Source organism: Leptopilina heterotoma, unplaced genomic scaffold (genome assembly GCF_015476425.1).
Source record: "Leptopilina heterotoma isolate Lh14 unplaced genomic scaffold, ASM1547642v1 Lhet_128, whole genome shotgun sequence".
NCBI lineage: Eukaryota > Metazoa > Arthropoda > Insecta > Hymenoptera > Figitidae > Leptopilina > Leptopilina heterotoma.
In genome coordinates, this window is record NW_025110846.1 from 121,649 (window position 1) to 137,314 (window position 15,666).

Genomic DNA, 15,666 nt, shown 5'->3' on the forward strand with positions numbered 1-15,666 from the left:
ATAAAATTCTTCGCAGATATTCAATTATGTTCAAAATTTTTCTAAAAATTCTTGTTAAAATTTCAAATATCTTTATAAGTATTAAATTCTTTTCCAAAATTCAATTATCTTCAAAATTTTTAATAAAATTCTACGCAAATATCTAATTATTTTCAAAAGTAATAAAATTCTATGCAAAAATTCAATTATATTCAAAATTTTTTTTAAATTTCTCGTCAAAATTTTATAAATAATAAAATTCATCATGGAAATTTAATTATTTTCAAAAGTTCTGATAAAATTCATTGCAAAGTTCAATTATCTGCAAAAGTAAGAAAATTCTTCGCAGAAATTAAATTATTTAAAAAAATTTTTTTTTTAATTTTTCGTCAAAATTATCATTATTGTCATAAATAATAAAATTCATGATGGTTTAATTATTTTCAAAAATTCTGATAAAATTCTTTGCTAAATTCAATTATCTTCAAAAGTAAGAAAATTCTTCGCAGAAATTCAATTATTTTCAAAAATTTTTTTTTAATTTCTCCTCAAAATTTAAATTATTTTTGTAAATATAATTCTTCTGCAAAATTCAATTTCTTACTAATGTTTTATAAATTTCTTCCAAATAATTCAATTATTTTCATAAAAAATAATTTTAAAAAAAATTTTTTTTTTTTAAATAATGATTTTATCACTCGGTCATGTTTTATAACAATTTTTTATAAGTTGTATAATTTCAAAAAGGTTTGAATTTGAATCTTTTGAAGAATTTTAATTCCTATATGGAAAAATAATAATTAAATATTTATATTTAAAAAAGAAGTTATTGATGTTTTCGAAAAGTTTAAAAGAAATTTGTAAATAAATGTAACAGAACATTTTTTTGAGTAAAACTTTTTTCTTTAATTTTTAAAAAATTTTTAAAGTTTCAATTTCTAATTGATAAATAGAATTTATAAACATTTTTTTTTCATTAATTTTTAAAAAACTTAAAATTTTATTAAAGCAATTGTTATTAAGAAATAGAAATGATGCAAATTATTTCCTTATGAAAATTGAGAATTTCCTACAAAAATATTAAGAAACGGGATAATATGTTGTTTTTTTCCCCAAAGAGGAGAATGATTTTGTGAACAGAAAGTCGAAAAGTAATTATGAAAAATGTGAAAAAAGTCGCATTTTATTAAAAAATCTCGAAAAAGTCGATTAAGGTAAAAGTACCAATTATGGGACGCTGTTTAAGCTAAACTAAATTTCTATGATAAATTTCTTGGAATCGGGAGTGTTAATATGAATAATTAGGGTATAGATTGAAAGATTGATATGTTATGAATAATATTTAGACCCTAAAATGGTTATTTTTCATGAAATAAAAATAATATTAATTAAATTATGAAACTCTGCACTGCACTAATTATGGGACTATGATTTCTGTATGTACGGGTGTCCCATAATGAATGTTCCTATTATGAGACATTTATTTAATTCAATAAGTAATTATAATTCTATTGACTTATCCTAATAATTTGAATATTAATTATAAAGAATAAAATACAATAAACAAATTCTGATTTAAAAAATAATTATAAAACTAATTTTTCTGGTAGAAAATTAATGCGAAAAAACTGAAAATATTTGAGGTTATGTTTGCTGTATATTTCCTGTGTGTCTCATAATAGGGATAGCAAATAATAAGTGCACCTAATGTGGGACGGTAGTTTGACGAAAAACTTGGCTTACCTTAATTTAAAAGCTAAAATGCAAATAAACATTTCTTATTAAATTAAATGCTATACACAAATAATTATTCTTTTAACGTGTAAAATTTTTTGAAATAAGTAGAAATTTCTTATGACCAATTTTAATTGCATTTATTTTATTTTTTGTAATACTGTCTCATAATAGGGACAAAATTGTAAATTGTCCCATAATTGGGACCTTTACCTTAGTCGCATTATTTCACAAAAAAGTCGAAAAAATTCACATTTCCTTAGAAAAGTCGAAAAAAGTCGAAAGCCCTGTTTTAAACCTTCGATGGAATTAAAAATAAATGAAAAGTGATGTAAAAAATCAAACTATTTTTTTTTTGAGAGAGAGAGAGAGAGAGAGAGAGAGAGAGAGAGAGAGAGAGAGAGAGAGAGAGAGAGAATGTTCATGCACAGCATATCAACTGGTTAGTGCGCGAGAAACAAGAAACATTATTAGGATGTTGGAAAATGAGGGAAATGAAGAAAAGTGAACAGTGCGAGTTTAAGTTACAAGGTCAGGTGAGTTCGGGTTATTACAACCTGTCACCAGGGTGTACCTGACTATGATACGCGAGGACATGAATTATTTCTGAGCAAACATTACTCGCGGGATTTGCGCTCCCTTCCACCCACACACACTCTTTGTGTGGTGCTCTATGATCCTAGGTGGTTACAAGTTATTCAGTGTATTCCCTAGGACTACGACATTCTCCATTGTTGAGTGTGAAATAGCGAGAAAGGGATGATGATGATGAAGAAGAAAGAATAATAGAGAGAGAGAGCGAGAGAGATGTATATATACAAAGAGCTGAAGCGACTATCGCGAAACAATGCTTCTACTCCCAGGACGATGGATCTCCAAGTTCCAGCAAACTTGGATTTTCAAGAGATAGCCTCTCTCTGGTCATTTTGAATAGAGCGGCAATTTTTCGGTTTGCAGAAAAAATCAGGTTAATAAACAGTTCTTTTATGAATTCTCTTATTTTATTTCTTATTTTCTCTTTTTACTTTCTTTGACTTTTTTCACTTCTTTCTTCTTTTTTCCCCTTTTTACTTCTTTTTTCTACTTTTCTAAATTTTATAAGCATAAAAGGTTTTTAATATCTTAAATGCCAAGGCGAAGATTTGACGATGCTTAAATTTTCATTTAACGTTCTTTACATTTAAATGCAACAAAATCTTCAGAAATATTTACTAACCAGTTTTACAATTTTTTATAACTTCAGAGTTGCCACAGGTCAGGGAATTTAGGGAAAAATCAGAGAATTTAATTTTATTTAAAAGTACTTTAAAAAATATTAAATTTCTACAACAGGGTTACTGCAAAAAATTAATTTTGTTTTTCCCTGATTTCCAGAGAAAATTTTGACTTTTTCTACTCTGACCCTAAAGAATATTCTGATTCACTCTAAAAATTATTAGATACTCAAAAAATGTTTGTTTTTGATTTATTTACGAATTTTTTTGAATTGTAAAATTATTCGAAAACATAAATTCTTTTTTAAATAAATATAATTTAATCATTATTATTATTATCCCATGGGAATTAAGATTTTCAAATTCAAACCTTTATGAAATTCAACAACTTATAATAATTTAATTTTCATAAAATTTTTCAAAAACAAATTAAATTATTTACAAAAATTTTAACAAAATCCTTAGCAAGAATTCAATTATTTTTTACATGTATAATAAATTTTTTCACATGAATTCAATTATTAAAAAAAAATGTAATAAATAGTAGAATTTTTTTGCAAAAATTAAATTTATTTCAAAAAAATTTCACGAAAGAATTCAATTTTTTTCTTAATTCGTTATAAAATTTTTCAAAAGAATTCGATTATTTTCTAAAATTTTAATAACATTATTTCATGAAAGAATTCAATTTTTAAATAATTTTGAATAATATTTTTAGAAAAAATTCAATTATTTTCTAAACTTTTAAGAAATCCTTTAAAACAATTCAATTATATTTGTGAATATAGTAAAATTCTTTGCAAAAATTCAATTATTTTCAAAAAAATTTCACGAAAGAATTCAATTCTTTTCTTAATTTGTTATAAAATTTTTCAAAAAATTTCAATTATTTTCTAAATTTTCATAAATCCTTTGACACAATTTAATTATATTTTTGAATAATAAAATTCTTTGCAAAAATTAAATTATATTCAAAACAATTCCACGAAAGAATTCAATTTTTTTTCTTAATTCGTTATAAAAAATTTTAACAGAATTCAATTACTTTCATAAATAATAAAACTTATTGCAGAATTTCAATTATTTTTAATACAATTTTAATCGAATTCCTCCAAAAATGTAATTATTCTTAAAAATTATATTGAAATACGTCAAAAGAATTCATTTACATAAAAATTTGTTGATGAAATTCTTTATGAGAATTCAATTTTAAGAAACATTTAATTATTCAATAAATTATTTTTGTTTTGTTTTTAAATATTTGAATTCTCATATAATTTTCCAATAATTGGATTTTTGAGAAGTTACAAATGATTGCAGAAATTCAATTATTTTCAAAAGTAATAGACTTCTTCGTAGAAATTAAATTATGTTGTAAATTTTTTTTTAATTTCTGTCAAAATTACAATTATTTTCAAAAATTTTCCTCAAATAATAAAATTCTGTACAGGATTTCAATTATTTAAAAAAAATCTTATAAAATTCGTTGCAAGAATTCAATTATTTTCATAAATAATAAAATTATTCACATGATTGCAATTATTTAAAAAAAATGTAATAAAAATTCGTTGCAAGAATTCAATAAATTATTCTCCTAACTAATAAAAATCTTCACAAGATTTCAATTATTTTTAATACAATTTTAAGTGAATTCTTCGACAAATATAATAATTTTCAAAAATTTTATTAAAATTCTTCGAAAGAATTCAATTATTTTTAAAAATTCATGCTATAGTGCTTTTAATATTCAATTATTATACAAAATTTTAACTAAAATTCATTTTTTAATCAATTTTCATTAAAAAATTCTTCGAGAATTAAATTACCTACACTGAAAAAAAAATTTATTTGATTCAAATAACCGATTAATTGACTATTATCAATTAAATATTTAATTGAATCAAATAATATTTATCGGAGTCAATTAAATGGTTTAATTCATATTGGCTTCAAATAATGAAATTATTGGTTAAAATACTATTTAATTGACTCCAATTAAATATTATTTGATTCAAGTAAATATTTAATTGATAATAGTCAATTAATCGGTTATTTGAATCAAATAAATTTTTTTTTCAGTGTAAATACAAAAATAAATAATTTATTGAAGAAATGAATGTTTCTCAAAATTTAATTCTCATAAAGAATTTTATCAACAAATTTTTAAATAATCGAATTTTTTCGACGAACAGTAATAAAATTTTCAAAAATAATTATATTTTTTGAGGAATTCGATTAAAATTGTATTAAAAATAATTGAAATTCTATGATGAGTTTTATTATTCATGAAAATAATTGAATCTCTGTTAAAAAATTTTATTATTTATGAAAATAACTGAGTTCTTGAATTTTATTTCATTAGAATTTTGAAATTTTCGATAGGTACAATACAACTGGAAAGGAATAATGAGGATTAATATTTAACATGAGAATCAAATAATTTTTAAATAGAAATAAAAATAAATTAACCAGTTAAAAATTATTTTTTACCAAATAATAATAATTATTAAAAAAATTTGCAATTTATATGTACTGTCATTGTGGAGAAAACTCCGTTTCTAAATATTTGCATTTAAACATTTTCGAAACATTTCTTTTTTGGGAAAATAATATAAATTTTAATTCATTTAAAATAAATATCATAATTCTCTTAAATTTATTTTTTAAGCTTTCTTAACGCAAAACAAGTGCGGCTGTGCCCCCCCCCCCAAAAAAAAAGAAACCTTTGAATAAACAATTACAACTTGAGAAAGTAATAAAAGTGCACTAAGTTCCTGCTTTTATCAACACACTTTGTCCTCATTTTGTCCCAAAAAAAAAAATTTATAAAAAGACAAGATATATTCGTTCCTGAAACTTCTCTTATAAGTAGCAAACTTTAAAAATGTTTTTCCATCTCTTTTTCTTCTTCTCCTTTTTTTTGTCAAAAGAAGAGAATTTTTTTTTATTTTCACACCTCTTTCTCAGAGCCAGGCGTTAAAATCTCTTCGCGAAAGGGGAAAAAAAAAGTTTTTTTTCTTCAGCCAAAGGAAAATTTCATTGAATGGCATTACATCTAAAAGCGATCAGCAAATAAGTTGCAAACAATCGCTTTATATGAGGAACTTATTGATACACACGTTTCATTCTCGCAATATCGATAATGCGCGCGCGATTCTCTAAATAAAAATTCTCCTCTCGTTCACCAATACAAAAACACGCGATACTTTTTAATGTACAAAGGCGCTCGATAACGTGTGCTTTATTACGTGTAACGTACATCTACGTTCTTCTAAATCGTTTACTACGCGCTCTTGTGTCGATTATAATGTGCTTTATGTTCACAATTCCGCGAGTTAATCTTGTGTAAAGACTCCTGACACAGATACTTCTGATAATTATACACAAAAAACAATCATTATTATAATTCTCTTAAATCAAATTAAAAGCATTAAATTTCTCCAATTTAATTATCATTTGCATTATATTGCAATCATTTTTTTTTATCTCTTATCAAAAAATTCTACCGATTCGAATTTTTCACTTTTCTTCCTTAAAAGAATATAATGGAATAATGAGAATATTAAGTGATTATTAATATTTTATTTTTAATATAATTTAATATTTCATTTAAATATAATATTAATATATTAAAATTTAATATTAATTATTTAAAATTATAATACACAATAATAATTAATATTAATGAATATTTATTTAATTAAATAATAATCTAATAATAATAATTTTTTAAATTTTTTTTTCTTTTTTTTAAATAATTTTTTTCTTTTTCTAATAATAATCTATATTAATAATCGTTGTATTCCGATAATCTGTTCGCACTTTAAAGTTAGTTGTTATTTTCTTTTTTGTTTCTTAACTTTTTCAATTAATTTTTCACTTTAAATATTTTAAATTTTAAAAAAAAAAATTAAATTAATGTATTGAAAATCATCGAATTGGTGCAAAGAATTTTATTTAAAAATTTGATAATAATAGAATTCCTTCGAAGAATTTTATTATTTAGAAAAATAATTGAATTCTTCCGAAGAATTTGGTTAAAATTTTTCAAAATTCTAATTAAATTCTATTTGAAGAAATTCTTTAATTTTTTTTTAATAATGGAGTTTCTTTAATAATTTTAATTAAAATTTTTAAAAATAATTGAATTTTATGAACAATTTCATTCGCAAGTTTTATAAATAATCGTGTTTGTTAATAACTGAAATTAAACATTTAATTATTGAATTTTATTAAGATTTTAGAAAATAATTTAATTTATTTTAAAAAATTTTATAACAAATTAAGAAAATAATTATTATTAAAAATATAATTAAATTGTTTCGAAGGATTTATTAAAATTTCAGAAAATAATTGAATTTTTTAGAAAAATATTATTAAAAATTAAAAAAATTGAATTCTTTCATGAAATGTTATTAAAATTGTATTAAGACTAATTGAATTTTTGCAAAGAATTTTAACAAAATTTTGAAAATAATTGAATTCCGGAGAAGAATTTTATTACTTTTGAAAATAATTGAATTTTATGAACAATTTCATTCAAGTTTTAAAAATAATCGTGTTTGTTAATAATTGAAATTAAACATTTAATTATTGAACTTTATTAAGATTTTAGAAAATAATTGAATTTCCTTTGAAGAATTTTATAACGAATTAAAAAAAAAATTTTATTCTTTCGTGAAATTGTTTTGAAAATAATTTAATTTTTGCAAAGATTTTACTATTTAAAAAAATAATTGAATTGTTTCGAAGGATTTATTAAAATTTTAGAAAATAATAATTGTATTCATTCCTGAAATGTTATTAAAATTTTGTTTAAAAATAATTGAATTTTGCAAAAATTTTTACTATTTGTGCGATTCCATGGGAGATTTTAGTTTTTTCGGAGTAAGTAAACCAATTGCAATGAAATTTTGGAATTTAAATCTACACATAAAAAGACATATTTCCACCAAATATTACGTCAAAATATTCAGTAGTTTTTGAGATGTCAAAATTTTGGAAAAATTTTGAAATCGTTATATCTTCTTTCCATCTTAACCAAATCACTTAATTTTTTTTTGGAGAAAATTCAGCATAAAAAAACGAAAAAGTTTTTTATATTATGTTTATACAAAATTTTTATAAACAAAAAAGTTATTAAATAATAATTGAATAACTTTTGAATAGCTTCACGGAATTGAATGAAATAAGCACTAAAATAATCTTACCTTTGATTTCTTTAAGATTCCGAAAAAAATACCTGGCAACGAGATTGTCTTCATATAATATTTTTAATATTTTTGTTCACTTTTGAGCGTAAACATTAGAAGTTTCTGCTACTTTACGTGCAAATTTAGGTGCGCGCGCAGACCTCTCTTTTTAATCAGCTGCTAACTTCCGGTTTTAGAGAGAGAGGTCTGCGCGCGCACCTAAATTTGCACATAAAGTAGCAGAAACTTCTAATGTTTACGCTCATAAGTGAACAAAAATATTAAAAATATTATATGAAGACAATCTCGTTGCCAGGTATTTTTTCCGGAATCTTAAAGAAATCAAAAGTAAGATTATTTTAGTGTTTATTTCATTCAATTCCGTGAAGCTATTCAAAAGTTATTCAATTATTATTTAATACCTTTTTTGTTTATAAAAATTTTTTATAAACATAATATAAAAAACTTTTTCGTTTTTTTATGCTGAATTTTCTCCAAAAAAAATTAAGTGATTTGGTTAAGATGGAAAGAAGATATAACGATTTCAAAATTTTTCCAAAATTTTGACATCTCAAAAACTACTGAATATTTTGACGTAATATTTGGTGGAAATATGTCTTTTTATGTGTAGATTTAAATTCCAAAATTTCATTGCAATTGGTTTACTTACTCCGAAAAAACTAAAATCTCCCATGGAATCGCACATTTATAAAAATAAAAAATTTTGTAATTTGCATAATAATAGTAAATTGAATATCGAGGCCATAAATTATAGAAAAAAAATATGTTTAAATTCATTTGTTTGGTCTAATGGCGTTAGCCATTAGGCAAACAAATGAATTTAAACATATTTTATTTATAAAACAATAATAATAATAAAAATAATACCAATAACAATAATAATAACGAATAAGAAAAAAAGAAAGAGAGAGAGCAAGATTCATCAAAAAAGGAAAAAGATTTTTGAATTAAATAAATAATTCTCGAGCGATCAATTATTTAATTTTATTAAAATTAGTCTTCACTCTGGAGCTTGAAATTTATTTATAAAGATGATAATTAGAGAAATAAAAATTTTTTCCCTACTTGAAAATTTTATTGACTGTCAATTAAAGACAATTTTTCCAATTTTTTATTTCATTATTCATTTCGAACATTCTAAGTTTAAAAAAAGAAAATAAGAAATGAACGAAAAATTGAATGAATAAGAGAAAAAAAAACAATTAAAATGATGAGTCTGTAAAAATTTCCGAGATTCTGATCGTCCTCTATTTTCTATTAATATTAAGAGATAATCTTATCTTCCGGGCAAATAAATTCCGTTTATCTAAACTCTCGTCTGAAGATGTAATAATGTTTTAAATACAAACAGCTTTTTTTCTCGAAAAAAGGAAAATTTTTTCACATATACCTCAAGATTTATTAAATAAATAAATAGAAAAATATGAAAAAATGAATAAATAATATTAAATGAATGAAATGAAATAAATAAAATTGAATAATAAATAAAAAATTAAAGAAATAAATTTGAATCAATAAATAAAGAATCAAATAAATAAATTACACAATTAATTAAAAAAGTTAAATATATATAACTTTTAAAATTAAATAAATAAAAGATACGCAAGTAAAAATGAAAAAACACCCAATTAAATGAATATACAAATTGAGTTATCAAAAAAACAATTTAGTGAAAAAAGTAATTAAACAAACAAATGATTGACAATCGAAAAACACGTACAAATAATTCTGTGCAAAAAACGAATAAAGAAAATAATTGCACCGAAACTCAGTAAACAATATTGATTCAAAACTAAATAATATAAATTTAAAGGATAAACGAGTAATATTATTTTAATATTATCATATTTATTTTTTATTATTATTTTAATAATATTTATGTTTATTATTATTTTAATAATATTCGATAAACGAGTATATAATTACTCGAGAAATACAAATAATATGAAAAAATAATTAGAATCACCGAATAATTATAAATGTGAATTAAATATAAATACCGAAAAAGTAAAATACAAAAATTAATTAAAACATAAATATATTGAATATTAAAAAAATGTAATAATTTAAAAAAAATCCTTGTGTTCTAAATTCAGGAAAATTCCTGACGTTTTTAATAAAATGTCTTAAATTCATTACACTGAAACTGATATATAAAAGTAAAAAAAAAATCAAGTGAAAAAACTAAACAAACACTATCTTAGAAATGTTGCAACTTATTATTAATAGTTCAATTTTTCTTTTTTTAATATTTTTTGCCTCATGATTAGATAATAATTTTAATCTCATTTCTTTCCTTGAAACTCGTTAAGAATATAATGAGAGTGAAATTTCACTAAAAATAAATGAAAATTTCTCTTATTTTTCATGAATCACTTTTACCGACTTTAATCGGTAAAATTTCATATAAAATTAGTCAAAACAAACTGAATTATCAGTGGAAATTGTCACTTATTAAAAGATAATGGAAAACAATTAAAAATTTTTAATTGAAAATTCAGTAGAAGATATTGAGAATGTCGTTTTTTTAAACTAATCGATGAAACTGAAAATTTAGTCACTTATAATTCGATTCAATTCAACCCAAATTGATTAAAATCAAATCAAATCAATTCGATTCAATTCAATTCAATTCAATTCAATTCAATTCAATTCAATTTAATTCAATTTAATTCAATTCAATTTAATTCGATTTAATTCGATTTGATTCGATTCAATTCATTCTGATTCAATTCAATTAAACAGATTTTAATTCGATTGGACTCAATTGAATGTAATAATTCAATTTTAATTTTTTAATTTCAATTAATTTCAAATAAAATCAATGAAATACAATTTCATAAAAATTAATTTAATACAATTTAACGAAAATGAGTTATACTGTACTATAAAAATTGTTTTTTTTATTTAAAAACAAGAAAATAGAAAAAATAGTAAAAAATTTCTTATTTTATACAAATAAAAAATCTATTAATTTAAAATTTGTCACTAAATAGCAAATAATTTCTTAATAAATAAATAAATTGTAGATAATTGTGAGAATAATTCAATATTTGTCAAATATAAATAAATAATGCAAGTAAAGAAGAATTTTATTAATTAGCTAATTAATAATAATGTAAAAAAATCATTACAATTATAGTATTTAATATTATTTATTCATTTTCGAATAAATAAATGTCAAATTTTTTATTTTCGAATAAATAAATATGTATAAAATTTTTTACTTTCGAATAAATAAATGTCAAATTTTTTATTTTCGAATTAAATAAATACCAAATTTTTTATTTTCAAATAAATAAATAAATAAAAATGATCATAATAATTGAAAAATATTTTTCCTACTAAAAGAATCATAAAATTATTTATTATTTTTTAGTAACAAATTTATTAATAGAAAATTTATTGTTAAAAATAGTAATAAATAAATAAATCGTATTTAAAGGTGAGAATATTTCAATACGCAGCAAATATAAATAAATTACGAAGATAATAGTATTATATTATTCAATTAATTAATAGTATATAAATAAAATTATTGTAATAATAATAATAGTATTTATAATTATTTATTTTTGAATAAATAAATAGAATAAAATTTTTTATTTCTGAATAATTAAATATCAATCTATTTATTTCTGATTAAATCTCAAAATTATTTCTTTCGAAATAAATAAAAATATCAAATTATTATTTTTGAATAAATATATTTAAATAAATAAACATTATCATAATACTAGAAAAATTTATTCATAGGTACTAAAATTCTCATAAAAAATATTTATTGTTTTTTCAATAACAAATCTATTAATATCAAATTTAAAGGGTTTATTTGAAACCCGTGTATGTTCAAATAAAAAATAAAAAATAAAAATAAATTTGTTATTGCAAATAAACTGAAAAAAATTTTTAATGACTCAAACAACCGATTACATGTCTATTTTCAAATGAATATTTACTTGAAATGAAACAATTCATTTTTATTCTCTCGAAATTTAAATTAGTAAAAATGTCTAGTAATTTGAATTAGTAATCTATTTTTTGCTTTTAAGTTAGTAAATTTTACTAATAAACAGTAATTTCTACTAATTAATATTTTATTAGTAAAATTTACTAATTCAAGAACAAAATTTTAATTCGTCTACTAATTTAATTAGTTTTCTAATTTTAATTTTTGAATTTAAATCAAATTGTATTTGAATCACGAATTTTAGTATTTAATTTAGTATTAAAATACTTTTATTTTGATTTAAAATTTTATTTTATGTAAGAAGCAATTCATTTAATTGACTTAAATAAAAATTACGTAAATAAAAGATGTTTTGAATTTAAATCAAATTGTATTTGAATCACTAATTTTAGTATTTAATTTAGTATTTAAATACTTTTATTTTAATTAAAAATTTTATTTAATTTAAAGAGCTGATTTAATTGACTTAAATAAAAATTATATCAATAAAAGATGTTTTGAATTTAAATCAAATTGTATTTGAATCACCAATTTTAGTATTTAATTGAGTATTTAAAGCAATTCTAATTAATTGACTTAAATAAAAATTATACAAATAAAAGATGTTTAAATACATTTTTTATTTCTATAATTCCTTGCTTCCAAAAATATTGAATTAAATAAAAATTATTTGATACAAAGAAATATTTATTTGATAACACAGTTTTTTAAGGATATTAAAAATTGAGACAAAAAAAAAGTATCAAAATTTTTTATCACAACAATGTTTATACATTTTTTGTATAAATTTGTTAACCAAAAGAGATTGAAACAAAAAAATGATCAAAATTGTTTATCCCAACAATTTTTATTACGTTTTTTGTATCAATTTGATAACCAAAAATATCAAAATTGTTGGGATAAACAATTTTGATACGTTTTTTGTATCAATTTGATATCCTTAGAAAAACTGTCGAATAGACATCAAATAGAATCAAATAATTTTTTTTTTCATTGTATAATAATAAATTAAAAAATTATATAAAGATCCGCAAATAGTTCAACATTTGGTAAACATAAATAAACAATGCAAATAAAATAAGACAAAAAATCAAAAGTAAAACAAAATCCTACCTTAATGGTATCCTCCTGATCTCCCCAATTGTCGGACTATTACTAAGATCCTCCTGATGGCTGATCACAACACTATTCTCATCAGTCTCAATACTCAAAAGAATTGCTTTGAGATCCGTGAAACTATCGTGAACTTTTGGTTTTGCCGTTCTCTCTTTTTTCGTTTTCGTAGTATCACTATCACCTTTCACCGTCTGCCAATTACCCCCCGCTGACATATCACCACCACCACCACCCCCCGACTGCTCCTTACTCACATTCACCCTCTGCAGGAATTTTCGTCGAAAATTATTGTACACAGTGTCACGATTAGGATCGTCGCCAAATTTAACACGACCATGACTCGACACAAGATGATGTCCACTGTATCCAAGATCTAATTGGAGGTCCATAACCAGAAAAATTGTGAATAAAATTGCAAATGCACTTAAACCAACAATAAGTTTCTCTCGCATTCTGATAATCTTAACTGCCAACCTCATTGTCTGTCGTTTTTTCACTCGCAGCGATTTTCTCAGTATTCTCTTACCCACTTCCTTTATTCCTCGTTTCTCTTTACTTCCACTTCGATTTTTCGAATCTCTTAATTCCTTGCTCGATAATTCCTCATTCTTTACTGACTGCAAATTATTTTCCGTATCACTTTTTTGGTAAACACTATTTTCAATTGTATCGATATTCAATGAATTTATCGACAATTCCCGATTGGACTTTTCACCTGTTGTTGTTGTTCTAAAATTCAGATTTAACCGAGTGTGATCGAGTGAATCTCGACAAAGTGATTCTTCGAGTGAAGTTATAATCGCGTTTCCCCCACTTTTGTCGCGTTCCTGTGCATTCGTGAAATTTGCAAGTCGACATTTTACGTTAAGAAGCGAAACATCAGACACGTTCAGCAGTGCGAGTGAATCGTTACTGATCGGAGTAGTCACGTTGTTGTTGGTGGTGAGGAGGCCTTGCTTATCTGACCCTTGTTTATCGTGAATCTGTTCGAGCCACTGGGACCTTTGAACCTGAACCTCGTCTGGTGGTGGTGACGATTTCAGTTTCTTCAGTCGCCTATCGACTCTCCAATGACCTTGATCTTCCTCCCCGAGAAATGAATCTTGTGCTTTATGACGATTTTTTCTCAATCGCCAACAATCGTTGTCAATGAAGTTTGTCAAGCTTTCCTCACTTTTAGACTTTTTGTCACAATGTTGGGTTTGTTTTAAATTTTCGAATGTTTTTAAATGTTTCCTAAGAAGGTAGCGCTCTTGAAGGAGATTGAAGTTGTCCTCGGATCTTATTATGTCGTCCACATCTTCTATAGAAACACTTTGTGATCTAGTTAATTCCTCGTCGATGTTTGAGGTTTGTGCTTCGAACCTGTGAGTGTAATTTGAATCCTCTGGTTCGAGAAAAAATATCGGTCGTTCTTTTTCCACTGATAATTTTTCTTCTTCTTCTTCTTCTTCAGTGAAACTCTCGCCTCGTTCAAGACAAGAGGAGGAATTCTTCTTCCTTTTTGTTGATTTCTTCCGTCTAATCGGCGCTACAGGTTTGTCACCACTCTTCGAACTTCCTAGACTGTCACTACTCCATGTGAAATGTAATTTCTTCTTTAAAAGACTGGGACTTTTTTGAATATTCCTCACTAGTCGTTCACAATTTTCGGTTAAATTATCCTTTGATGTTTTGACAAATCTCTTAAGAAATGTCTCAGTTCGGTGAAGTTCCGGTGACTTAACATCGGCGTTTGATGATATGTACAATTCAGGAGATCTTGAAACTTTAAGAGTGTGCTCTTGCGTTTTATTTAGTGGGCCATTGAGTTCGGATTTTCGTTTCTTTTTCGATTTGTGATGAAAGCTGAAACTGTACGGGAGTTTTTCATGAGTCTTGAAAGTTTCATCATCATCGTCGTCGTTATTCCGAGGGATATCGAATGAAGACGACGAACGTCCAAGATTTTTTGAGTTGAATTGAGAAGATTTAGTCTCGAGACTCGAGTCGCTATCTTCGAATGTCTGGTGGTCGGAGATTGTTGTCGCCACGTTCTGTGTACCATTTGCGAAACATCGCTGTCCATCCAGACTGTTTTCCTCCTTTCTTCTTTCACGAACCGAAAAAAATTCTTTTCTCTGGATTCTCTTTCTTTTTTTCCTCTTTTTTTCTTTACTGATTCTTTTCTGTCTTTCTTCTCTCAAATTGTCTTCTGCGGGAAAATTGGAATAATTCGCGTCTTTGGAATGTTTTCAAAAAAGAAGAAAATTGCCGTATCACAGAAAGTTTCACGATAAAATTGCGATCAGCTTCTTAAGTCCGTATCACCTGAAACAAATTAAAGGAAAAATTGTTAAAATAGATTCAACTTTTGTGAATTTTAAACTAGAAATTTCAATTCTCGACAAATTTTTAAATAATTCAATTCTTTTTACGAATTTTAATAAAATTTTTAAGA

The 15,666-nt window shown here is 23.3% G+C and overlaps 1 protein-coding gene across 1 annotated transcript in view; it reads right to left on the minus strand.

Moving 5' to 3' along the window:
- Positions 1 to 15,457, minus strand: part of LOC122512775 (extracellular serine/threonine protein CG31145) — a 119,394-nt gene extending 103,937 nt beyond the window's left edge. The window contains exon 1 of the mRNA XM_043628832.1: positions 13,224 to 15,457. Coding sequence (XP_043484767.1) covers positions 13,224 to 13,705 — 482 coding nt within the window. The 5' untranslated portion in view covers positions 13,706 to 15,457. The remainder of the gene's footprint in view (positions 1 to 13,223) is intronic.
- Between the last annotated feature and the right edge of the window lie 209 nt (positions 15,458 to 15,666).